Raw genomic sequence first — 26346 nt, 5'->3', positions numbered from 1 at the left:
GTGGCTTAGGGCCACTTTCTGCTATTATTTTTTCTATTTATTTTAAAACAGGATGACTAAATAAGAGGACTTAGAAGTCACAAGAAACAGGGCTTCTTTATTTAGGACTCGGGAGAAGAGCAGGTCTTCACTGAAGAACGGAGGGCTTAAGAGGCTGGGAGCATCTCCTTCCTCTTCAGGGTTTTTTTCACTAAGAAAGTGAGGCTTCCCCATGAAATTGAGGTAAACACACAGTCAACAAAAGGGTTCCTCATGGAAGCAGTCAACCATCAAGATGTGGCATTTCAACCCAACACATCAACCAGTAAAATGCTTCGGTTAATTTCTGTTCTGAGCTGGATAATTTTATGACCACTAATTATGTCTGCAGCCACACATGGAGAAAAGCATAAAAATAGCTCTCTGTCCTTTCACTGAAAGAACCTTTTCAAAGATTAATTTAGCAATCTCCTCCACAACGCCCAGGAGTAGATGGGCAGGTAAGTCTTGGTTTTCTGATTTTATAGACATCATGGACGCATGAGAGGTTCGTGCAGTGGTTCTCCCAAGGTCAGGGACGCACCTTGAGATGACAAAAGGGTGATGGAGTCTGGAGTTCTATCATGCAGAAAGACATGCCCTAAGAACCAAAGACGGCTTCTCTGGGGCCCTGGGTCCTGGAAAGTAGACTGAGGTAGACCAGAAGCCCACCGTGTATTTCCTGTTCCTGGAAACATCTTGCCAGTGGGCCTGCTATGGGACATAAATACAAAGTTTTCATCATACATATAAGCCCATGGACAAGAACAGGAAAAGCACAGAGGTGGGTGGAATGTGCCCACAGTAGAGGACATAGTGGGTTGGCTTTGGACCCCCTCCATACTCACACCAAACTTGGCCTTCACTCACGCCCTTGACTCTTACTACCCAGGTAACCTTGAGGAAAGGCATTTTTTATTTGAAGCCTCCATTTCTTCCACGTGAAATGGAGCTCAGTCCCTATCTGGGACATGACCTTGATGAGTGAAGAAGGTAGCTCATCCAAACGTGCAGCCGAGTACCTGGCTCGGGGCGAACACTCAAAACAGGAGGCTATTTGATCTTCGGAGTCAGGAGCCTTTCGGGGCTTCTTGTGGCTGAAACGGGAGAAAGTTTTGATCCCCAAGAAGCACAGACGCTTTGCCACCCCTGTCCCATGGTGGTACTCTCAAGCAGACACAGACAAAGTCAGGCATGATGCCCATTAAAAATTTAACTATATATCATATTCATTTATTATCAATCCACAGGATAATTTGATTGCTACATGAGCTCATAAAAGCCTTTTCACCTTTACAAAATTAAAAAAAAAAAATGTGCCACAAGGATGTAATAACAACTGCTGATAAACAAGAAAAGGAAATCTTAAAATTATAAATTTGCTGTAGAAAAGATAAAAAACAATTATATTTTCTTTAGAATTTTACCTTGAATAAAATATTCCCCTGTATAAAAAATAAAAAAGCTTGCTCTGGTCAGAATTAGAATATTTTTGTCTTCAAATCTGGGAATTTGCATAACATCTCCATGATAGTTTTCCTTTGTACCGCGTGGCGTTCAAGCACAGCAGATTAGATTTTCTTTTTCTTTCTTTCTTTTTGTTTTTTCTTTTAAAGCAGTCTTAAAAATGGGATCTCCGTGGAGAAGCTCCTTTTCTTCTCCTCCTCCTCCTCAGGGATGTGGAACACAGCCTTTGCGGGGAGGAAAGGGAGGAAAGGAACTGGATGGGACCGGCCGGGAAGCGGGACAAAGGGCCATGGTGGGGAGGGGGGAGGGGGCGCTGAATGTGCTGAGAAATAGAGCAAGGTCACAAGAAGAAGGTCTATCTGTAAGTGCTTTAAGATAAGGTGCAGAAGCAGACGGCCGCGTCGCTAGTACTGCCCTATGTACATATTCACAAGAATAAAAAATTCCAGCTAGTTCACATTTTCTCATCCGTTCTGAGGCATCCACTCCACCATGCTGGCCTTGACCGCAGGCAATGCAGCACCTCGCCGCCCGTGTGAGTGTTGGTCCTATGACGTCCTTGAACTTGAGGGAGCAGCCCTGGGAGATCCAGCAGGCTCTAGAGATACGCGTCTACCAATGGGCTGGAGTCCTGAGTTAAGAGAAGCCCCAGTACTGGAGTTGGACACAGCAATCAATGTTCTATTGTCAAGGCTTTTTCCCTTAGATTTGTCTAAAATAGGCGTCAGAGAGGAAAAAAATAAAATACAAACAAACAACAAAACAAAGCCAAGAAATCCCAACAACCACTGGGGGAAGTCGAAGGCCTAACAGCTCTTGACACGGGCCTGGGTGATATCCGATGTCTTCTTGATGACACTGGCCCGAGTCTCCCGGTCCGGCCGACTGCTGCTGGGTGCTGGGGTCACAGAGGGAGGGAGGGGGAGGTCTGGTAGAGTGGGCCACGAGCTGTTGTAAGGCACCGGACAGCTCTCCTCTTTGATGGTGACCTGGAGGTCAGGTTTGTTGGAAGTCACGAAGGTTGCCATGCTGGGCAGCAGGTAGGTGCTTCGTGTCCCCATGTTGCTGAGGTACTGTTTGCCTTCAATGTTCCTCTTCCGCCAGTGTGGTCGTCCCTTTCAAAGAAAAGAATCAAGAGTCGTATTTTTTTCCTTTGCCTTCTATCGAATGGCTTAAAAAAAAAAAAAAAGCCCCCTGTGCCCACATGTTGGTGTGTTAACTGAGTTTCTTAAGAGGCATGGAATGAACAGAAGCTTAGCGACTTGACGTCCCTCAGCCGAGACCCACACCCAGCTGCTCACATCCCAAACAGTGGTCTCGCTTCCGTTTTTATCGATTCCCATTTGCTACCTCCCAGAAAAACAGGCCAAACAGTTCTATGAAGGCAGGAAAACAAGGCAGCAAGTCGGTTTCCGGTTCCCCTCTCCTCTGGCCTCCCAGCCTGATCAGGAGGTAGGTGTTAGGTCATCCTGGCTGGTCTGTCCTAGAGTCTTGCTTCCTCCCTCATGGCCTAGTCCAGTCTTTTGAGTCAATCTGTGCTTTCAGAGAAAGGGAAGTGAGGAGGAACTCAGAGGGCAAATGCCTTCCCACTGTGTTCAAACGGGTGCGGATTTAGAGCTCCAACGTGCCAAGCAAACAGGGGGTCTCAGGGGTGACTTCACTCAGGGGAGCTGGAATTTCTGACCTGGAAGAAACAGGGTTGGAATGTCTGTGAGCAGCTACACTTCCTGTCTTTTCGGAGTTCCTGGACTCCACTTGAAGTGTGTAGTACACCGGGAAATCATGAACTGAAACCACCATCAGTTAGTCTCTCTCTCTTTCTCTCTCAAACACAGACGCGAAGCAGGCAGTTAGAGCCATTTCCTGCCATTGTGTAAGCTCAGCCTGGAGCAGGGGAATGGGAAGCAGGAGACTCTGAATCCGGACTGAACACACACCTAGCCTCTGGGCACGGACCACCGAGGGAGGAGACCCCAGGTACACGTGGAGATATTTTTGCTGAGCCCTTTCTGACGGTGACTTCCAGTCACTGATGTTGGCCACTCGGCCCTTCTGTTATGCGGGTGAATTGGGATGTGTACAGTGGTGAGAATATCAACAATATCAACAATGGCCTCACTTCAGTCTCCATTTCCTGCCGTCATAGCCTCTTTTCCTAAAAGGAACACCTTACTGTCTCTCCTTCCATTCAGCTCCCAAAGCTTAAATGTTGAATTCAAAATCCAAAAGTATGGTCAATTTTCATGTTATGTGTATTTGATGACACTGACACCCCTACCACCAACACAAACTCTTCTGGTAGAACCCATGATCAGACATAGAGAAATGTAACCAGCAGCAAGGAACCGGAACTGGTGGGGGGGGGGGCACGCTTTCCCACAGCATCTGTTGGAGCCACGCGGTGGCTGCCATGCTTACCTCCACGCTCTCTTCATCACTGGGCACACTATCGGTAGTTTCGCTTTCTGTTCACAGAGAGAAAAACACAGGGCCATCATTCCTGCCGCTCAAACCGTGGTGAGGCTTAGGCAGTGTTTATAAAATATATCCACACTTCTTTTTTTAAGAAAAGAGAAATGGGTCGGTGAACTCATGACCTTCACCCCCCTTTGTGAGGCTCCATACACATGTGTACTTGGGAGATGCTACAGTGGATTTTATTTCTCCGATTTTGGCGGTTCATCGGAGAAAGGTTTTAGAGTCGGGGGTAGCTCCCTCTCCGAGGGCCAGGCTATGTCTTCTCATGGCAGCAACCTCCCAGGACTGGGGTGTCGGCCCCCGCGGTGCCAATCCGCGCTCTGCTTCCCAGGACTCTGCTCACCCCTTTTCCTCTATCCACACACCCCACGTGAGCTTTCTCCCACTTCACGTCAGTCCCGACTCAGAGCCTTCCGGGATCATCCCCACTTACTTGGATCCCTCCTTCACCTCATATCTCTTTCACACTTCTATCTCGGGTTTATAAAGTTGCCTCTTCCACCCTGGTTACGGTGGTGGACAGATTCTGAGGGGCTCCCATGATCCTCCTCTCCTGGTGTCTACTCGCCTGTTGGGACTCCCTCCTCTGGAAGGTAGCTGGGACCTGTGACTCGCTTTGAGGCAACAGAACACAGCGAGCGATGGGTGTTAAATTAAGTAACTGAGCCCTGTTTCCTGAGGAGACTTCCTCCCTTGCTGGCTTTGAGGAAACAAGGAGCCATGTTGGGAAGGTTTGCATGACAAAAAACAAACAAACAAAAACAACTAAGAGCTGCTTCTGACCAACAGCTGGCAAGAAACCAAGGCTCTCAGTTGGACAACCCACGCCTACGTTCTACCCCAAATCATGTGGGCTTAGAAGTAGACCTCCTCCCGCCATTCTGCCCTCAGATGAGCTAGCAGCCCCGGACCACGCCTTGACCACAGGTCTGTGCATGCAGTGGGCTGAGCAGAGAAGCCCGCTCAGCCATGCCTGCACTCCCGACCCTCAGAAGCTGCGCTGGGATCATAAATGCATGTTGTCTGAAGCCACCGAGTTTCTGGTTATGTTGCGATGCAGCAACAGGTAACTAATTCGCTTATCATCCTGAGCCAGTGTGCCAGCTGTGAGACATAGAACAGCTTCGCTGACTCCACAGAGTGTAGCTTCCTCATCTAAGATGCGAGTATGAACATCTTCCAGAGAGGACTGAGTGAGGAGTCCGTGGGAGGATGTGTGGGAAAAGCCCGAGCACAGGGCCGGGCCCACAGCGTACACTCAATGCGCGACAGCACACCTTCGTCCTGAGTTCATCAGCCTTGCTCAGCATTGGCTTTGCACAACAGGCTAGATGAACAGAGTCAGAGTCAATAGCTAGTGATTACACATCATCTGTACATATAATACAAGATTTTTTTTTAATAGAAAAATTTAAGTTAAAATTTTTAATTTTTTAAAATATTTGTCATTTCTTTAAATAAAAAATTAATGGTGGGCAGCTCTTCAGTGTCTACAGCAGTGGGAAATGAAAGCACGGAGGGTAGAGAAATACACTGAGCCTTAGGGATCCCGGAGTCTGGGTCCTTCCTTTGCAGACAGGGCCTACAGAGAGCATCCCGGGGAACGTTCATAGAGAGCCGGGGGCCAGGGCTGTACCCCTGCAGAGATCCTCAGTGGGAAGCAGCTCCTACGGCCACCCCCTGCCCCTCATGCAGAAGAGCTCAGGTACTCTAGCACCTTCTACCTCTTTCCGTCCCAAACCTACAGAGCAGCTGACCTCCAGTCTCCCATCCGGCTGGTGGCACAGCAGGGACCAGATGCCCCGGCCCAGACAGAGCCGTTTCAACCATTCAGAGCACTAGCCCCATAGGACTTAGAAGTTAAAGAACAAATGGCCAAAGTGAGCCCCAGGGTCATCCCTTCACCAATGAAAAGGAGAACGCTGACCATCCTCAGCCACTCTCCAGGGACGTCCCCTGGGCATGAGTGAGCCCAGAGGGCCCACTGGGAGCAAGCAGAGCTCGGGCCTGGCCTCGCCTCTCCTCAGACCTCCCCAAAGCCTTCCTAGCTGGGAGCAACAGCCCCCTGGCGAAGGCTTCGTCTTAGCTGACCATGCCATGACAATGCTAATGGACGACAGCAGCCAAGCGCACAGCAAGGTAGAAACCCTGCTTCACTAACCCTCATGCTGGCCCAGTATCCCACAGAGGCAGCAATCAGGATGGCCACTCCCAGGAAGAATGAGGAACAGAGATGTTGAAAACCCTGCCAAAGCTGTGGCCTGAGTCAGCACGGAGGACAGAAAACAAAACTGCACGTCCGACTCCAGGGCCCCGGGCACAGAACACAACAGCTCCGCTTCCCACTGCGGTCCTGCCACCCCGGCTGAAATTTCAAGATCCCCTTTCCATTTTTATGCTTAGCTCTCTCTGTGCCCTGAAGCCAGGGTTCCTCTTCCTCCCATACATGTCTAGACCCTCTTTGCTCCTAATGACCTTCCGTAAATACCGTCATCTTCTGGTCCTTTTCCTCCTTTGAATAGCAACAAACAAACAGACGCCAACAGACCTGGTGGGGGGGGGGGGGCAGGGACAGCTGGAAATCCATGGAAATGAGCAATTCCCACCAAGGTTCTGGGATCCAGCCCCAGCCCCAGCCCCAATCCCAGCTGCGGGAGGAGGTGGAAGGCAGAGCCTGGGCAGACTCCTTGGTAAGACCCCGCAGAGACCACAAACATGACCGGCATGCTTACTGCCCTTAAGGATCCAGTTTTCAAAGCTTCAGGGAACCAGTCTGTGACAAAAAAAGACATCCATGTTCTGAACTGACATTTTCGGCTAATGTAAATGTTCGTCAAGAGCGTGCCTTCCAAATTAAGATCACCTGCTTTTGGAGTGACTCTGAAGGCTCTCCATATTAGCAAGCTGAGATTTCCAGCTTTCATTGCTTATAACCATGGTCCTGCGTGCCTTTCCCCCAGGAGCACGAGATGCCTCAAGCTCCAGCCTGAGGACTCCAGAGCCTTCTCTCTGGAGTAAGCCTGGCTCTCTCAGCTGCCCCGACACCACTGGCTCCCGGGGCTTTGCTGGGCACGCACAGACCCGTGTTCCTCTGTTTCTCTGCTTCTCCTTCACTGTTGCTGTTCTCAACACCCATTCCTATACTGCACGTGGGTGCACGGCAGCTGCTGCGTCCAAGTCAAGGCCACGGACGAGTATCAGCGTGCACTATTATTTCATTTTCCCTTTTGAAGAGTTTAGATCTGGTTTTTTGTTTTTTTTTTTTTTTTTTAATTGGTAGTGAATACAATGGAATAAAAAGAAACTGCAGTTGCTTCTGTAGTGTGGCATGACTAAGCGGAAAAGCAGGTATGTTGAGTACCTATCACAGGTACACGAGTAGCTCCGTTTTAACACTGTGGCCCCAGTGTCCCTGAAAGTGACTGGTGAGAGGGAAGGGGGTCAACCCCGGGACGGGCTGATCTCAGAGGCCCTTCTTCCAGAGCTGTGGTTCTGGGAGACACTAGTCTTCACTTCACACGCCCCTTCAGCCCCATTTTGACTGTTCAACCACCTCAGGAACATTCTGGGGAGGGAGACAGGAGGCTTAGTGCGAAAGCCTTTTTTGCATTCTGACATCCTGGTACATTTTCTGGAAGGCTCCTGTTCAACAAGTTTTACAAGTAAGATTGGCAAGGATTCCTCTCCCTCGGTCCTTTTCCTCAGCTCACTAGAAAGTTCAATCAAAAGGTCCAAATCAGAGGTTTCTTCGTTTCAGAGCACTTTTACCTTTGCCCCACTCATTAAAAGGCAAGGTTTCTCTGGTTTCCATGGGGACTCAAAGTCTTCATTGCTAATTGCTGGTCAAGAGGCAATCTCCACTCCCTCAGTGACAACCAATTAATCCTTTCTACTATGCTTTCTTCCCCATCCCCTCGCCCAGTCCTCCATAAAAATCCTCCTTGGGGTTTCTTTTATTAAACCATCAATAATCTAGTAAAATCTTGGGGTCATACACACATCAGGCAAGAGACCACTATGCAGAAGACCTTGAAATAGAAAATGGTTATCCTCCGGAGTTTCCCAAGGCTGGGCTCTGGGATATCTCTTGGCATGAAAGTTCTAATCATCCAATGAGAATCTTATATTGTCTTCAAACATCCCATGCAAGCACCTCCGCTCAGGGAAACCGCCTCTTTCCTTGCTCACCACTTAGACCATAGAGAAGATGGACTTGCAAAACAGACTGTGGTTTTGTAATACCACTGGATTATACTTCAGTGATCAGGGAGGATTAAAAAAAAAAAAAAATTCGCAAACAACAGCCTCCAAATACCAGTTTTCGAAGCAAGTGAATGAAATGGTGAGAGGAAGTTGAAATTCAGTTGAATTTCAGCCCCAACAAAGGAAACTTATCATAACCCAAAAAATACCCCAAAACAACAACAAAACAACAAACCAAAAACCAAGCAACAACAACACAAAACAAAAAACAAAAACAAAAAAACAGACAAGCAGTAAGAGGGGTGAATGACAACCCAAAAGCTGCCTTTCCCAGCACAATGCTATAAAGTTCCTCGACCAAAAGATCTCAACCGGCCATGGTCCCTAACAGGTAAACTCCAGGTCTGTAAGCTGTGGAAAAGCAGCAGCGATGAAACATCTTGGCTCCTACCAATACGCCTCACTCCAGAAGGTTCTGGAGAATTCAGACAATGAAAACAAGGGAGAGAACTAAAGGCCAGACTGAAGAGCCAGCCTCCGACAAAACTCCTGCTGCCTGCCAGGCTGGCACTGCAATCCTTCTTTTCTAATCTATGCAAATGTCCTGAAAAGGGTAATGAAATTTTCATCTCTCTCTGCACGGCTCAGCTGTTCCTGGGATTCTTCTGCTGAGGCAAAATGCCACTGAGGGCAGAACAGCAAGACGACGTCTTTGCAGAAGCCTCCAGAAGGCTTCAGGAAGGCTGTAACAGATACACAGAGAAGTTGGTTCTGAAGCTCCAACCCTTGCAAAAATTTGAAACAGCCACATGGGTTGGAATAATGCCCACAGCGGCACCATGGAGGAGAAAGTCACACGTTTCCAGCCATAGCTGTGCAAAGTAAGCAAAATAGCCTAGTGTTAGCTCAACTGTAAAACGAAGGCATAAACATGCTACTCTGGCCCCTTTGGTGGGTCCTGAAGACGGCGGACGAGGGTGCGCTCTGCACCACAGAGCCCTGGGCGCGCGTCTGGGGAAGGGTTACTGGGGAAGGGTTGAGCACAGGCTTCTGGTACCAGCGACATGTTCTTCTCCGGACATGCTGCCTTACCCACACTGGCCTTAGCTCCCTGATTTTTAAAGAGGGACTAACGATGGTACCCAGGCTGATGGGGCACAGCTCCCAGGGCACCATAACCCTGCAGCAAATAGGAGTTTATATCTTGGCAAAGACCATCAAGGATCTCAAACAGGTAGGGGCTCAAAATGTGATGATGAAACAACCTGTGACCAGCTTATCCTCTTTGACAGATTATAGGCTTCCTGTAGCCAAGAGTCGCTCTCACGTTCCTTCTACGTTCTAGGCATAGAAGAAAGTCAGGATCTTGACGACCTTAGGCGGAATCAGCCCATCACCAAAGGACAAGCACGGTATGATTCCACTCCCATGACCTACCCAGAGTAGCAGATTCATGGAGGCAGAAAGCAGAGTGGGGCATTGCCAGGGGTAGGGGGAGGAGAGAAGAGGGAATTGGTGTTTCACGGGGACAGAGCTTTAGTTGTGTAAGATGAGAAAGTTCTGGAGCCGGATGGTGGTCATGGTTGCACAACAAGGCGAGTGCACTTACTGCCACCAAAATGTGCCCTTAAAAATAGCAAAAATGGCAAATTCTGGGCTATGTCCATTTAACCGCAATTTTTAAAAAATCAGCTAAAAATACATAAAGTTGGTGTTCAGAAAATTGAAGGTTTGGTCAGTGGTTGACAATTCATGAAGACCCTGTCATTTGAAGCAAACTAATTCTAATACTGACTGTGTGCCAGCCACCGGAGGGGCACCCAAACTAAACGACACTGTCTGGAGGCACGTAATGGACACTGGGAAGATTCCTGAACGTGTACAAGAGCGGACTACAGTTCCTCGGTACAGGGCCTCTGTTTTCTATTTTTAATGTTTGCAAGCAGTAACACTGACTCAGAATTTATATTTCTAAATTATAACCGAGTCCCCAGAAAATGAAGTGGAGATTGTGGGAGAGCGTAAGATGACGTAATGGTGGTAGACTAGGGAGCTACCACTTTGTTCTGCGAAGATGCAAGAGCCGCCTGGATTCAGTTCTAATCCTAGGACTGCCTGAGTCGATTCCTGGTCATTATGTGGTCCTTCCCCAGGGAATCAGAGCCGGGCCCAGGCACCTGGCCTGATGAGAAGCTGCACTGAATTGAAAGAGAAGGGGAAAATAAGTGGGAACTAGTAAACACGGTGGAATGGAATGAGGCTCTGGGTCTCAAGGCTGAGTTCAAGTCCTGACCCAAACACTCACTGGCCACGTGACCCTAGGACACCTGCCTTCACTTCCAAAAATTTGAAGGAGCTCTTTGAGGTTCTATCCAGCTTGGTCCGACTCAGATTCCACTGAAAACACCCTTCTGGATTTCTGATAATTTATGCAAATAAAACAGACATCGATGAACTACTTCTCCAAAGAAAAATTGTTAGTCTTGCATGAAAATGTTATGAGTGATCGAGTCAAGAAATGCTGTGCCCATAGTCTTCTGAGAACACAAGTACCCAAGAAGATGTTCATGGAGAAAATAAAACAAGAATAATTCGCAGGATGGAGGAAAGGTTTTTTGCTGTGTGGTAAAGTGGTTGGCCCCACGGGAGGGGCTGCACCACACCCCTGAACCTTGCTCAGCTCTAAAGGTTCCCTCTGACCCTCTTACCTGCATAGGAAGACACGGGGGAAATCTGCAGAGGGTAGAGCTCACTCATGCTGACCGGCTGTTCGTCACTCTCGGTGGTCACCTCTACAACCTGGCAGATGTCCGGAGGATTAGCGACAATCTCTTGATCCTCGATGTTGCTGTCCAGGTGTGACTGTCCTACAACTTCAAAGACAAGACAGCCATAATGCACTGATGCCTGACTTCCCACAACAGCAGGCCCTCTCAAGAAAGACAACCTTTCCCCAAAGAGTTGAAGAGTCAGGAATCAAATTCTCAGTCACCATACATCATCGGCCATGAAACTGAAGAACCCAGCCTTAGCTTTGTGTTAATATCTCCGGAGAAACAGCTTTGCCAGGAACCTGGCTCCCCGGGGCCATTCCCAGCATGCTGGCCCATGGTGCTTACATGTGGCAATGTCCCAAACTCAATCCAGTCATAGCCAAGCCTGCAGGACCAGGGATTGCACCCAGAACTAGCCCTAAGTCCAGACAGACAGTGCTTTGAACTTGACCCATTTCTGTCCTCTGCTCTTGCTCCAAAGGAAGCTGCTGTGTGCCAGGTCCTGGGTCCAGAGAGACAAAATCAAATCTTACTAAGGAGAAAGGACCACCAGAATGCACTCCATTGTATCATTTCCAGCTGTGGGGGCTCTGCTTGTGCTCCCAGCCCTTTCCTATCCTCCAGGCAACGTAACCAGGGGAGGAAATACCAGACGATGGGCCAGAATGCTTGCGCGAGCCTCACACCCGCTAACTAGGACACTGAGAAGATGAATTCCCACCACCAGCTTCTGAATCCTGCCTCAACTTTTTGTTAATTAAACTTTTTAGTCGTTTAGTTCATTGTAGATTCACATACAGCTGGAAGAAATCATAGAGACAGATCCTGGGTGCCCTTCATCCAGTCTCCTCCAATGGAAACATCTTGGAAAACTCTAGCGCAGCATATCAGGGTACTGACACTGGTAACATTCTACACATTTTGTTCAGATTTGCCCAGTCTCACTCGTAATCCTGTGTGTGTGTGTGTGTGTGTGTGTGTGTAGTTTTATGCCATTTGATCACATATGTCATCTCATGTGTTCACCAGCACAGTCAAATTACAAAACAGATCCATCATCACAAGCATCACCTATCCCCACCTTCTGTCGGCCTCTCCTCCCCACCGTCTCCAACCCCTGACATCCACTCATGTTCCAGTTCCATAATTTTTGTCCTTTCAAGGATGTTTCATAAACAAGCTCACCCAGTAACCTTGAGAGAGCAGCTTTTTTCACTCTGCCTAATTCACTGGAAATTCAACCCTGCCGCCAGTCAGTGCATATTAATAGTTGGTTCCTTTCCACGACTGTGTAATATTCCCCAGTGTGGATATACCACAGTCTGTTTAACTAGTCAGCTCACTGATGGTCTTCCAGGTCATTTCCATTCTTTGGCTATTACAAATAAGGCTGCCAAGAACATGGGTGTATGGGTTTTGTATAAATGTAAGTTTCCGTTTCTCTGGGATCAAGGCCCAAGAGTGCTGGATCACATGGTAACTTCACGTTTCCTTTTATAAGAAACCGCCAGACTACTGCTTGGTGTGGCTACACTGTTCACATCCCCGGCAACGTAAGGATGACCCGAGTCACGCACATTCTCACCAGCTTTTGGTGTGGTCACTATTTTCCTACTTTGGCCACTCTGAAACCTCTCGGAGTTTTCACTGTAGTGGTATCTCACTGTTGTGTTCATCTGAAAGCCCTTAATGCCCTCCCCTACTTTTAAATAGAACTGACCTTATACCTCGTTGGCAACTGATTGAATGAGATATCCTTGAAAACTGGCATCGATAAACAAATGGAAACAACAAAGCAATCACAATGTTTCCCCAAGGGCCTCAAAATACTTGGCCACCATAATCAATGTTTTACTCAGGCCTGTGTAAGTTATTTAAACATCCCCCCCCCGCCCCCGGGGAATGACAGGCAAGCCATCCTAATCCTTTTATCAGTGAAAAAGCTCGGGCACAGAGAGGTAGATTAACTCCCCCAAAGCCACACAGCTCAGGTTCTGAGCAGAGCTCCTTTTCCCTCCCGCTTTCTTGACCATCAGGTTAGGCTAAAAGGCCACCACGTCCCTATCTTCTTCAGAAGTCTGCCATCGTGGACAAGTTCTTGTCTTAACCACTCAGTATTTTAATTGCTCCAGTATTTTTGTTTATAAATGAGTTCCTGTTTTAATTGCTTTTTGGAGAGAGATGAAATGACTAGCACGAGGTAAAGAGAACATGACCTGATTCTATTCAGAGAAGCCTTGAGAGGGGAGTGAGAATTCTCGGGTTCTGGAATGAAGAGAGGGGAGGCACCCAAGAGGCTGGGGGAAGGAGATGTGGGGACGTGCTAACTGTCCACGGAGCCGCAGCACCTCCTCAGAGAGGAAGGGAAATGGAGTGTTGTTCAGGTTCTCCTGGGCAGGGGGGGAATACAACTAAAGAAAAGGCAGGCAGGTTATAAGCGGCAAGTAGTCCCCAAATTCTTTTTTTTTTTTTAAGATTTTATTTGTATTTATTTGGGAGAGACAGTGAGAGAGAGCATGAGCGAGGAGAAGGTCGGAGAGAGAAGCAGACTCCCCACGGAGCTGGGAGCCCGATCCCAGGACTCCGGGATCATGACCTGAGCCGAAGGCAGTTGTCCAACCAACTGAGCCACCTAGGCGTCCTAGTCTCCCAAATTCTTATTTTATCCCTTAGCCTATCCTACTTGAACACGAAGACCATCAGTTATGCTGTTCACCAGACCCAGACTGAGTGCAGACACTGACCTCTCTCAAGTTTCTTCTGCCTCTTCTCCCCTGGAAGATAAAATGGCAGGAAAACAAGAATTCCCAAGTCCTAAAAGCAGCTGGTGGATAGAAAGCAAACAGGGTGTGCATGTGTGTGTCTGAGGAGGGCTTGGCGACAAGCGACAGATAGTCTCTGCCCACTGAGGCGACTGAGGTCTTCTATAAACTCGATTTAAATCAAAGCCGCTCTCACTTGCAACCCTCTAAAATTCACTTCTCTTTTGCCCTGTCATTCCAAGTAGACTGCAAGCGAGCCGGGAGCACACATAACGGCAGCAACTCAAGTGTCTTCCTATCCTCACAGCCCCTTGCTCTGACCAGGAAGTCTCTCCCTCGCTGCTTCTCCTCACAGTGCCCAACTCAGCCAGTCTTTCAACTCACAGAAGATTTACTGAGCACCTACTTTGTGAGGGACATTGTTGTCAAGTATGAGGAGGGGCAGAGCACCATCAACCCAGTCAAGGGCCTGATTTGTGAGAACTCTGGTGGGGCTCTGGGCCAGCACAGAATGCTCCAGAAGTTAAGTTTAGGACAGTTGTGAAAAGAAGCAGAAGGGAAGGCGGCCAGGGAGAGACCATATGAAAAGAGTTGAGAAAGTGGAGTATTTTTTTCCAGTCTGAAGACTCAGAGGTTTCACTGAGGCAGGAGCACATGGGCTGGAAGAGGGGGGTGAGCAAAGGCAGTGTTCAGAATGCCTCTGCTTTCTGGAGCCTTCTCCTGACCACCCCAGAACAGAAAGACTTCTCCTTCCAGAGCGCCTCTCCCTCACTGTCCCCAGTGCTCAGCTGAAACTACAGCATGACACAACCTTGTTCTACTTCTTGAATTTCTGCCTCATCCCAAGGTAATACTGTATCTCTTCCTGTAACTTTTTATTTGTGTGCTTCATCTCCCAACCAAGCCTCGGCTCCTGAGAGAGTTGAAAAGCAGGATTAGAACCTTCTGTACCAAGTCCCAGCACAGGCTCATGGTCTCTGCCTCAAGCAGCCCATGAAGCTCTGCTAAACAGACCGACCAGAGCCCAAATCCCGCGGGAGGTCACGGCCACATGAAGACACGTGTAGCAATGAAAGCTTCCTAGTGAATTTCAAGACTTCCGGCAAGGGGGATTTCAGAACCTAAAGGAAGTGATGGAAACAGAGGGGGCCACAGTAGCCAGAAACTGGGCAAAAGAGGAGGAAATGTTTCGAGGGGGAGGTGATCAAATGTCCTGGGTCTTGAACATAGGGGTGGTTACACAACTGAGTGCTTCTGTCAAAATTCACAGAACAGTACACTGAAAGGGGTTCATTTTAGTCTATTTCGTGTAACATCTGAACATCATGGGGGCCCAACTCACAAGCGGCAAGCCCAAAGAAGCAAGGACTTGCCAACATCTGAGATGCTCTCTGGATGCTCTGTAGGCACTAGCTCTAATCATCTGACCGATCTCTCTCTCTCATGAGTTTCCTGAACCACCAGCCTTTGCCCTGAGTGACAATACAGATAGCAACACTGACTCCTGACAGTCAAAAAGACACACGCGTCGCAAGCCATCAGCAATCTGCTACAGTGATCCAAGTCAGAACAGACACCGTGTGAGGTGCCGTGTGGGGCGCCTGGGTGGCTCAGTCATTAAGCATCTGCCTTCGGCTCAGGTCATGATCCCAGGGTCCTGGGATGGAGCCCCGCATCGGGCTCCCTGCTCAGTGGGGAGCCTGCTTCTCCCTCTGCCTGCTGCTTCCCCTGTTTGTGCCCTCTCTATCTCCCCCACTTTCAAATAAATAAATAAAATATTTTTTTTAAAAAAATGGTACCATGCAGGGCCCCCGAGTACCCTGACTGACAATTAAGGGTAATAAAACCAAACACTTCCTGAGCACTTACCTTTGCCTTTCCCACTGTCCCCTGACCTCCCACCTGGAAGGCTCCACGACCCCACAGGGAGGGTACAATAACCACCCCCATTCTAGATATGAGGAAGGGCATCGTGGAGAGTTAAATTTTAGTTCAAGGTCAGAGGGCCGGTAAGTGGCAGAACCAGAAATCAAATTCCACCCTCCCTGACTGTGGCTCAGCTCCAGTGCTCTGCCGGGCGGTCTCCCCCAACCAAAAGGGCTCAGCAAGTTCCCACCGGGCTGCTCCTGCCTTTCTAAGCCCATCTGAGGCTAAAAACTGGCCACTCTCACCTTCATGAGACTCGGGGCTCATAACCAGTAGGGAAATTGCTTTTTCAGCAGCTCAGTACTGGGTGCCGAGGAAATTCTCTAATGGTTGGAGGGGCTAGGAATCCACTAGAGCTTCTCCAGCACATTGGGTCAGCCCATCAGGAAAAGAGTCACCCACAGGAATGCAGTTTTATCTGGACCTAGTTGCTAAGAATTGCAACAATATTATTCATGGCTGCTTTCTGATGCACCAGTTTGGTTCCTTAAAAGGCCATTCTGACTTGATGAACCATTGCTGAGTTAGTGTGGGCCTCCACCTGAGAGAGCCGTCACCGGCCCATGCCCCACAGAAAGCTCTCGGAGCAGAGACTATTAGAAATGAAGACACGGGGCTCTGGAAGAGGGGAGTGGGGTGGTCCTACCACTTTATAGCTAAAGAAAGCTGAAGCCCAAGAGGCCAGCCAGACTGCCAAGGTCATCCAGGTCGCTGTAGGGTTCAGCATAAAGCTTATCAGCGGGCATACAAAATCAGGCTATCCACGGTACTGTGGAGAGAAATTTTTTCTTGATCCTATCCGAAAGTTCGAGAATTGAAACTGTTAATATTAGTGCTGTCGATGCAGCACAGACGAGGCTACCCTCCCTACTCAAATATATTTCAATATAATTTTGATAATATCATAATCATAATATCATTTGGCCACCTTCTAACTACACAGTGATTTTTCCACTATGCTCATTTTGTGCTCCCAACAACCCTGGGAAGTAGGTAAGATCAGGTCAAGATCAGTATTATTATTACTTCTGTCTTATATTTCAGGAAATCGAGTCTCAGAGAGGCTAGGGAGCTTGCCCAAGGTCATGTGGTAAGTGAAAAAACTGTGGGAGTAGGTCTAGAGACTATGTCTTGTGACTCCTAATGTGTGCTTTTTATTTTATTTTTTGTAAGAAAACGCAGCCATGATTTGGGTTAGATGCCCATGAGCCACAGTGGGAAAGATGGTCACTATGGGGTTAATGGAGAATGGACCTCTGTCCTTGCATGGGCCAGATGTCCCAGCTGCAGCCTGTGCCCACCTCAACAGGCTGCCGTAGGTCAAGGCAAAGCAAGAGTGTGACTGGGGCAATATACACTCTTCACTCCCACGAGAAAACAGTGCTGCGTGCTACTGTAATAAAGGGAAGCAAACAATCTGTCCCAGTAAAATCTCAGTTGAGTTAATCAACACATCTCAAGGGTTGATGGGCTGGGAGCAGAGATGTGGATGAGACTTCTTGGGGTAGCAGCTTACACTTCCCAGCAGAACTGCCAAATGTCCACGTCTTTCTGGGTCATGTGGACGAGCCCTCACGGCCGCTCCACAAGGACGACACGCACAACCCACCTAGCTTTCTCAAGGGACAGGCACATGGAAGTCAAAATGTTCAGAATAATTCAAGTTCAAAAACAAATATAAAAGGGGTCAGCAGGGACCAGGTAGCAGGGCTCTGGGGACACAAGAGAGACTGTGCGTCGCAGGCAATGGTGACATGGTGAGACTGGAATTTAAAAAAAAAAAAAATTCCATGGCGCCTGGGGGTGCTCAGCGGCTAAGCATCTGTCTTTGGCCCAGGTCATGATCTCAGAGTCCTGGGACTGAGCTTCGAGGTTGGGCTCCCTGCTCAGCAGGGAGTCTGTCTCGCCCTCTCTCTCTGTCCCTCCCCCTGCTTGTGCTCTCTCTCTCACAAATAACTAAATAAGATCTTTAAAAAAAATTCTTTTTAATTTAAAAATTACAAATTAAAGAAAAAAAATCTGTCCATGTGGAGAATGAGTGGGGAGGGGGCAAAATGGAAGCAGAGCCCCGGCAACAGGGAAGGTGACTGGGGGTGATATCGAAAAGAGAAGGAAGGGGATGGATTTGGGAAGTATGAGGGGAGACAGGAGGAGCTGATGGTTAATTACAAATGAGGGGGGTGGCAAGGGAGAGGAAAGGGTGAGAAATATATAGCCTCATAAAAAAAAGACGGCAGGTTTCTTGGGCAAATAAAAACGTCTCAAGGTTGAAAAGCAACACCAAACCACTGCCAAGGCTCATGCTGGCACACAGCAACTGAGAATGTCCCGTGCAGTCCCGCATCTGTGACCAGGCTTCCCCAGGTCTAGTCCCCTGAAGAAAAATAAGGTGCACTCTTGGTTCTGGGTCTGGGTCTGGGTCTATTGTGACGTTTGGGTTTCACATCTCACATGGAGTTTCATATTGCTTAGAGTTTTCTAGGAGTTCTGGTAAAATTGGATGCTTTGTCCCTCAGGGGCAGAGAGCTCAGCCCTCCCGGAAGAAGGCACAGGGCATAGCACACAGGCCACTGAGAAGGAGCATGGAAGACCTTCACTCCCTCCCCCTGCTGAGGGAGGCACCTTCCATCTAAAAATCTACCTCAAGCTATTTTGTATCTTGTAGATGGGAGTTTTTGAAATGGTACGCACCAGGAAAAATAGCAAAAAAGAAGAGTGGACAAAGGGGCTAGAAAAAGATGAAGACACAATTCTATAGCCTAGCAGCACTTCTGGCCACCCTCAAACGATTACAAATTCTGGTACCCAAGGCTGCCAACCTTGAGTCACAAGCACGAGGCCCCCGTAGGGACCCGAAGATGGTCTCTACATTGTGAATGTGTTCTCTTGCAACTGCAAGTCCTCTCTGGTTATACCTGAGTTTCTAAGCTTGTCTAAAAGAGCTACTCAATCTTTACTTTTCAAATCAGTCCAACTTGGGAGCTATTACCAAAAAATGTACATCCCATAAGGTGCACTTGTGGGCAGACAAAATCCAAATCGCATTATTTCCTAATGGCTATATGTCTAGTCACCAAGGATTGCCTGATTGACTTGGGAGTACTGAACAGCCTCCCTGCGTGCCAGCAATCTCTGCTTTATTGAAGGGTGGGGTCACCTTTTACCAAGGAACACAATGGGGTTATAAAGCACTGCCCAGGGAGCCTGACAAAGCACCCGCACCTGCACACTTTTTACCCTGGCCTGGAGATGATTTCCAATCCAGCTTAGCAACAGCTCTGCTAACCCGGGCAAGACGCCAGCAGGGTCTCGTCAGAACCATTCAACATGTTGCTGGCGTCTTCCGCTTCCTAAAAACAGAAGTCACTGCACACAAAAAAGAATTCAATGCTAAATAAAAGTAAAAATAAAAATGAGGAGGTTTTTCTGCTTTGTTTTGTTTTGTTCTGTTTTGTTTTGTTTTTTTCTGCCACCCTTCAAAGGAAAGCAGGCTTAGGCCTTTGGGCCTGCTCACCCAGGCCATTTTATCATCCAGGAGAGACAGAATGTTAGAAGACAAGACTTAAGTGCTGAGACACCGTGCTCCTTTTTGGGGTCCCAGCACAACTGGCTAAATCGGAAAGTGCGTTCAGCTGTCAAGGACAAGACCAGGGCCCAGCCCACCAACAGCCACAAGCATGCACCCGTGTGTGTGTGTTTCTGCTGTGTAATTCGTGGCAAAAATAAAAGTCAACCACAGCAGCCATCAAATGAGAGTTCTCCTCTCACAGCGACTGTTTCGTTCACTTGCAAGATTCACTCACAGCAGCCTCCACCCGGCCTGGAATGAGAAGGTACTAGGCAGCTGGCCTCTGCTAGCTTAACTTACTAATTTTCAATCTATTTTCCTCGCTAGGAACCGAGAGACCATGTGAAAACCTGCTACCATACAAAACACTCATTTCAGTTCCCAATTCAAAATCTTACCCACATATATGCTTATAAAAGCAGAATGAAAAACACCCAGAAGCTTCCTTCTTGGGGCCTAAAGACAAAACTGGAATGAACTATGGGCTCAGAGACGCATGAACTGAAAGCAAGGACTGGTGTCATTTTTTAAAATCAGGCATTTTTAAAAGGTTGAGAGAGAGAATCTCTCAAATTCCACCGTGGCCTTGGGAGTCAGAATCCCTGTGTTCTCATCTGGGTCCACAAATCACAAAGGCTGGGGATGGCTAATTAATGGTCACGGCAGGAGTGGACATAAAAGCTCTAGGAAGGGTTTAAAAATCGGAGGCAGTGCTACCATTCACAATGATCACAAATTATCCCCTTCTTTAAAATACTTGCATGGATCTACTTGCTGTATTATTATGCACCTTTGTAAGGGCCACCAGCTAATTAGAGATATTCAAACTCCTTTTACTGCCCTCATTATTATTTTTTTATTAGGCCAAGGAAGAGACTCAATTAATCCAGCAGGTGATTTTCTAACCAAACTGGGCATCCGGCTTCCGGCTTTGCCCCGGAAGTAAGGACTCATTAAATCAGCACCAACCCCCATAGCAGCAATCATACCAAAGGGCAAGGAACAATCAACCTGACAGAGAATTTACATGCCAAAGACTCAACCAGATGGTTTGTGCTTTTGTTTTTTAAAGGTAAAGAAAGCTCTGCACTACTGTGATTTTTGTTCACCATTTTATACCAGGCTGAATTCACCTCATAATTGAAGGAGAGCTCCAAACCAACCAGCTCACTCGACAGAGCTCAATCTTAAGAAAAAGTGCCTGGAGTCTTGGCAAATATTTTCTTTCTTTCTTTTTTTTTAAATAAAGGGCTCATTGGGCAAGGCTTTCCAGAGGCTGCCTGCTGAGGACAGGAAGAGCATTGAGAACCCAGGAGGGGTTGAAGCAGCTCCAGGCGAAGACCAGAGTGCTGGTCACTCCCCAGGGGGGGGTGAGAAGCCGACTGGCAGGCATGGGCTCCCATCCTTCCCTCACACTGCCTCTGCCACAGCCCTCAGCGTTCAAGGGAGTCCCTACATACACCACCCTACCTCCCTAACTCCAAAACCCAGGGGAAGAGGGGGAGGAGGGACTAACATGTGTAGCATCTGAGGGTCGGGAAGTGAAGGCACATGGACAGGAGGTTTGTGCTCCTAGTTCTGCGTGATCTCGCTGGTTTTACCAGCATCAGAAGCCCTGACAGTCTACAAAATGGAGAAGAGTTTCATGAACCACAAGGTGCCCAAGGACAAAGCCTGCTTCTGGATTCTGGGGCTGGTGCTGGAGGATGAGATCACCGCAAGGCCTCCACCATCTACTCAGCGCCGTGGCCCAGTGGGATCTGGCTGAGATGAAATTCACTCTGGTCCCCCTCCTGCCTGAAACCCTCCAAGAGGTGGGGTCTACAGTGTGTGTGTGTGTGTGTGTGTGTGTGTGTGTGTGTAAAACAGTTGTGAACTTGACTGTCTCTCATACTTCAATTAAAAAAAAAAAAATTTTAAACACACCGTCCAGCAGTTCGGGAACAAAATCCAATGGCCGGAAAAGTCCCCAGGACCCCACCCTTCATTCGTCTCTGACAGACCTTCGTGCCCCTCTCCCCAGGCTCACCCGCACTCTGCCACTCTGGACTTCCTTAGCCCTCCAAGCAGGTTCCTATGTGGGGATCCACGCCAGGCCATCCCGGCGCTCCCCCTCACCCACCACTTCAGAGGAAATGTCACTCCTTCCAGAAGCTTCCAGAAGCCTCCCATCTGACGCTGGCCCCAGATATTCTCCCTTGTTCTCTTCTTTGCAGCATTTCCCACACATGCTAGTGCGGTAGTCATCTGTGGCCATAAGTGTTTACTGTCTCCTTCCACGGAACTAGGGATGGGGCTTGTCCTGTTCCCCAACCTATTTCTAGCACTGTCTGGTGTGTGGAAGGTGCTCAAGAATCTTGGTGGAACTAAAGTGTGCCATTTGGGCCACAGGTGTCTGTACGAGGTTCCTTCATTTGAAAGAAGAGCTCTACCTTTGTGGCAGATTGTGCCACGGACCGGGTTCTGAGAGGACCCTCTCCTTGTTCCCGAGTACAAAGAGTTAATTAACACTTTTGTCCATGGGACTGCTTACTGAAAGATGGAGAACCGCTAATCATGAGGGCGGAAGAAACCCATTTCATCTACTGGATTCTCCTGGGAAGTCACTCTTGGCCTATTTTCTTGAGGCTGACCCATCAAAAGTTCCTTTATCTGGTCCTCAAAGGCCTTTATTCTTCAGTCCTGAAATCCGGGGGCTGGAACTTCACATTTTGAGATGGTTCCAAGACCTCCTCCCACTGACTATGTTATTTCAAATCACGTTTTACAAATTTTAGACCCCAGAGGGCTGCTGGTGTAGATAAAAAATGAGATGTCAAAACAGTTTACCTATGATGTTCACCGTACTATCCACTTCATTTTTTATAGCTGAAGTCAGGACGGCATACTCAGGAGAAAGATCACTTACTCCATTACTAAGCCCCAAAGATGACTCAACTGGTTCTTGCTAGGAAGAAGAAAAGAAAAAAGAATTGAGAACACTTTCTTCCCCCTCCTTTTTCTTAGCTTAAATTCTACCCTCTGTCTAATTTTTTTTTTTTTTTTTTTTTTTTTTTTTTACTGCTACAGTCACGTTCATTCCCTGAACGCATTCCCTGGTAATTTCAATCAGCCCAGAGCTAAAGCAGCACATTTCTGCATGGAATGTCCTGTAGGTATTTCCCTGCTTTCATTTTCCTTCGAGGAGCACATCCGCTCAGCTTTTCTGAAAGGCTTACACCTGTAGACAACAGTCTGGGGGCTCAGCGGGGCTATGCAACTGTCTGTGGGAAGAGCCGCGTACACAGCTTCCAGGTGGAGGGAGAGAGTGCTCAAAAGGGTCAACTCCTGGCTTTCTAAGGAAGAAAAGCTTCCAGAAGCTTCCTTTACAACAACTTCGGAGGAAAAGGTCTGCCTCCACCATTGCCAAGAGCAAGAAACCGGGGAGACTTTGTGAATAACTTCTCCTCAGATAAGGTTTGCCCTAGACACTGGCCACCTGAGCACTCGTCACTGAGGGGCTGGTCGGTAACGAGCCAAACTGCTCAGAAGGCCACCTCCCCCTGTGCAGTCTAGCTGGGCAACTCCACAGCCATGGCATCCCGCAAATGCCTTTCGACTGTCTGAATGTTCCAGACAGCCCGAGAGGCTATTCGTTCATACTAATGAAATGATGCAACAAGTTCCTCATCCTTAGTGTAGCTCTCACTTCCGGTCAAGTGTCCTGGAACGCTCCCACCTCTGAGAGGGTTGGGGGACTTTGGGGAAGCCCGTCCTGAGGTACACATGGACTTTCAGGACGTTGACGAGAAGAGTTTTTCCTCATGGGAAGATTGCATCTGCATCTATGACAGCAATCGAGTCAGACAAAAAAAAAAAAAAAAAAAAGCCACACAGGACAGCTCCTTTGGGAAACCAAGATGGAGAACGGAAGCAGAAAGAACACAAGAGGGAGCAGAAGATCATCAGAGGTAGACATGCCTATGATTTGAAAAACCCAGAGAGGTGGGCATCTCTCAGGCATGCAGGGTGTCCTTACCATTTCTGGGCTACCCGGAATCTGGGATGAGCCCCCCAAAATCCTAGGGAAGCGACACAGGAAGGAGAGGAAGCACTTCCTCCTTGATGTTCCCCACCTGGCAAACTCCCATCATGAGAAAGAACTTCAGCTTGGAAGACATCACGTCAGTACACAGCTCAGTCCTAAGAACTTTCCCACACGCACACTGACAAGAGGCACCAAAGGGCAGGGGAGGGGCCCAGGACCCAGGCCAGCCCCCCCAGCCCCCAGGGGGAGTCTTTGCCCCTTTCTCCTGCAGCACCCCGCATTTGCCCATTTTGCGAGGCCTTTCTGGGGACAAAAGTCGCCTGCCTGGGACTTGAGTCTCCATCCCTTCTCCTCCTCCCTTACGCCCCTGTTAGAGCCTGTGGTGGGTGGAGGCCGCCCCTCTGGCCTCAGCCTCAAGCTCCAGGCTCCCGCGGGGCTGGTGTGACAAGCCCGTTCGTCTGTCAGGCTTTGCTGTCACGCGGGGGTCAGAGCCTGGCTCTTCACCTCGCGCTGGATGCGGGACCGGACTGAAGCCTCCTGGAGCCTCTCCCGGGGCTGTGCAGACAGCGGGAACCTGAGGACAGAGCGGACTCCACTCCCAGGGACCACGTGAAGATTGAGATAAACAGGCACCTGGCGCTTACTATCAAGTTAACACTTTCCACTACCCAAGCATAAAGAAATGAGGCTAATAAAACTGCTCTCAAGTACAGGGACCTGTCTTCCAGGTCTGTCACCCAACCCCACACACTGACATCCAGCAGGGGGGAAGGACTGTGCTGTCCCTCTTGACAACGCGACTGTCCCATGTTACCGTAATTCTCCGCCTTCTCATGGCACCTGCCTCTCTCACTGCCTCCTCCGGGGGCTCCTATTCCAGGGCTCTCCCCACCCCCCATGCTCCAGATTTCATTCTGCTACTTCTTTTTCCTTGATGGCTCCAAAGGAACCATGTACAGAACATCTAAAGGAATTGTCGCAAGACCACCCCCCCGTGCCCAATCTGTATGGGTTCCTTCTGTTGTAAAGTTATTTATTTTTTTTTTAACTCATTCTGCTTGTAGGTTTCTGATAAAAGTCATGAGGCAGTCAGACTTGCATATATTTAAAAACCTAAATTATCTTACTCTCAGCTGAAGGCCTCTGTTTCACATGATCTGCCGTTTAATTAGTGGCAAGTGATACTTCTATCACTTTCCACTTGAGAAAACTATGACTCAGAGACTAAATTAATTTTCTAAGATCACACTACTTCTAGCCTAAGGAGATACAGGAACTGAGCTAGGTCTTCAGTCATGCGACATGAGCCCATTCCAGGAGCTTTCTGCCTTAATGAACCCCGCGTGCATCCCAACAGAAATTCAGACAGAACCATTTTCCACATCACTGTCCCCACCTCACCCCGACCTTGTGTCCTGCGCTACTTCTCTGATGGAACCCTATGCTCTACCACTGGAGAGTGCGTTGGACTATTTTGAACAAGGTTTTATTCCTCCCATCCTGCTTCAAAAAATGCCCTGTTGCTTCCAAAGTCTCCAGTGCAAACCATCTCGCAGGTTCTAGCCCTCCGGAAGGACAGTAGTGAACTGTTCCATGAGGGGCAACAGCCAGCATCTCTCCGAAAGTTCTTCACTCAGGGTGCAAAACAAGGATCTTTACTGATCTCAGGCCTCAACTAGACATGTTTCTTTGTTTGTTTGTTTGTTTGTTTGTTTTTTAAGCAAGGAACTCAAAATTACAAAAAGGGCACACAGTTCTCTGTGGAACATGCACACAGAGGTCTCTGTTCCGTGTCTCCCGGTCCTGTGTGGTGCCTGCTCCCGCTCTGTCCCCTGCTGTGCCATACCACGGCCTAGCCTGACCGGCCCTCAGCCAGACCCCTTTCTGTTCCCTTTCTGGCTTTAGACATAGGCTCTCCTGTGAATCAACTAGTTTTGGTTTCTAATCCATCCCAGAGAAAACCAAACAGAGACCATGCGTAAGTTCAGACCCCTCTGTGGTGCATTAACTCTGCCAAATCTTTATGCCCAAGAACCTTCCTTCTCCGTGTAGAATCTAAACTTTGGCCTGCAGTTTAAGGGGTTTGGGACAAAAGCAAACTGGCATGAGAGAGAGAGAGCGTCCAAGGGCAGGAGCCGCTGTCTTTAGACCTCTAAAGTCTCAAAAGCTGAGCTTGCTGGAGGGGGTTGGGGTGGGCCCGAGTCAGAGGACAGCAAGGCCACTCAGCCTCCTCTCCAAGTCCAGTCACTCTCATCCCTGTGCCACAGCCCCTTGTCTAGATGTCCCTTGCCTAGAGGCAAGATACAGCAGCCGTCTGAGCTTTTCTGTCTACAACCCAGTTCCCTGCTGCCAGAGATGCCCTAATTCATCTGTGCAAAGCCGGGCTCTCTGCAGCCCAATTGAAGGAGATCTCTAGAGCTCTCTACTAACTAAAATTTCAGGCTGCCCGCTGGCCTTCATAAAAGTAGCCTGGGGGTGGGGCGCCTGCGTGGCTCAGTCGGTTGAGCATCTGACTCTTGATCTCAGCTCAAGTCTTGATCTCAGTGTCGTGAGTTCAAGCTCAGTATGGAGCCTACTTAAAAAAAGTAAAAAGTGTGGGCGCCTGGGTGGCTCAGTGGGTTAAAGCCTCTGCTTTCGGCTCAGGTCATGATCCCAGGGTCCTGGGATTGAGCTCCGCATTAGGTTCTCTGCTCAGCGGGGAGCCTGCTTCGCCCTCTCTCTCTGCCTGCCTCTCTGCCTACTTGTAATCTCTGTCTGTCAAATGAATAAATAAATGAAAAATCTTAAAAAAAAAAAAAAAAGTAAAAAGTGGCCTGGAGGGGTGGGGTGGGGGGTTTGTACACTCCTCACCATGGGGCCACGAGTAAGATAGGTTGACGCCTCCTGCCCAGTCCTACGACATCTTCCTTCCCTTTCTTCCCTGGAACTAGACTGTCTTCATCTTCTTCCTACTCTCATTATAACCTTCCAAACCTCCCTTTAAATTCTCTCCTTTACCTTTTTATCTTGTCCTTGAGGCTCGTGTTCTTCTCATACAGCTTCTCTTCTTCTTTTTCTACTGTCAAGGCCTCCGAGGTCATTCCTGAGTACCTGACCGCACACCCGCCGCCCCACACCTACCCG

At 48.6% G+C, this 26346-nt stretch overlaps 1 protein-coding gene across 4 annotated transcripts in view; it reads right to left on the bottom strand.

Moving 5' to 3' along the window:
- Positions 1–1222: 1222 nt before the first annotated feature.
- IRF2 (interferon regulatory factor 2) overlaps positions 1223–26346 on the bottom strand; it is an 81706-nt gene continuing 56582 nt past the window's right edge. For all 4 annotated transcript variants that reach the window (XM_059156249.1, XM_059156247.1, XM_059156248.1 and 1 more), the window contains 4 exons: positions 22026–22143; positions 10875–11039; positions 3904–3950; positions 1223–2600 (listed from right to left, as the gene is read on the bottom strand). In XM_059156249.1, the coding sequence (XP_059012232.1) occupies positions 2292–2600; positions 3904–3950; positions 10875–11039; positions 22026–22143 (639 nt within the window). In that variant the 3' untranslated portion in view covers positions 1223–2291. The remainder of the gene's footprint in view (positions 2601–3903; positions 3951–10874; positions 11040–22025; positions 22144–26346) is intronic.

This window comes from Mustela lutreola, chromosome 18, assembly GCF_030435805.1.
Source record: "Mustela lutreola isolate mMusLut2 chromosome 18, mMusLut2.pri, whole genome shotgun sequence".
Classification (NCBI taxonomy): domain Eukaryota; kingdom Metazoa; phylum Chordata; class Mammalia; order Carnivora; family Mustelidae; genus Mustela; species Mustela lutreola.
Note: the sequence above shows the minus strand (reverse complement) of the source record. Positions and strands in the feature narration are given on the sequence as shown.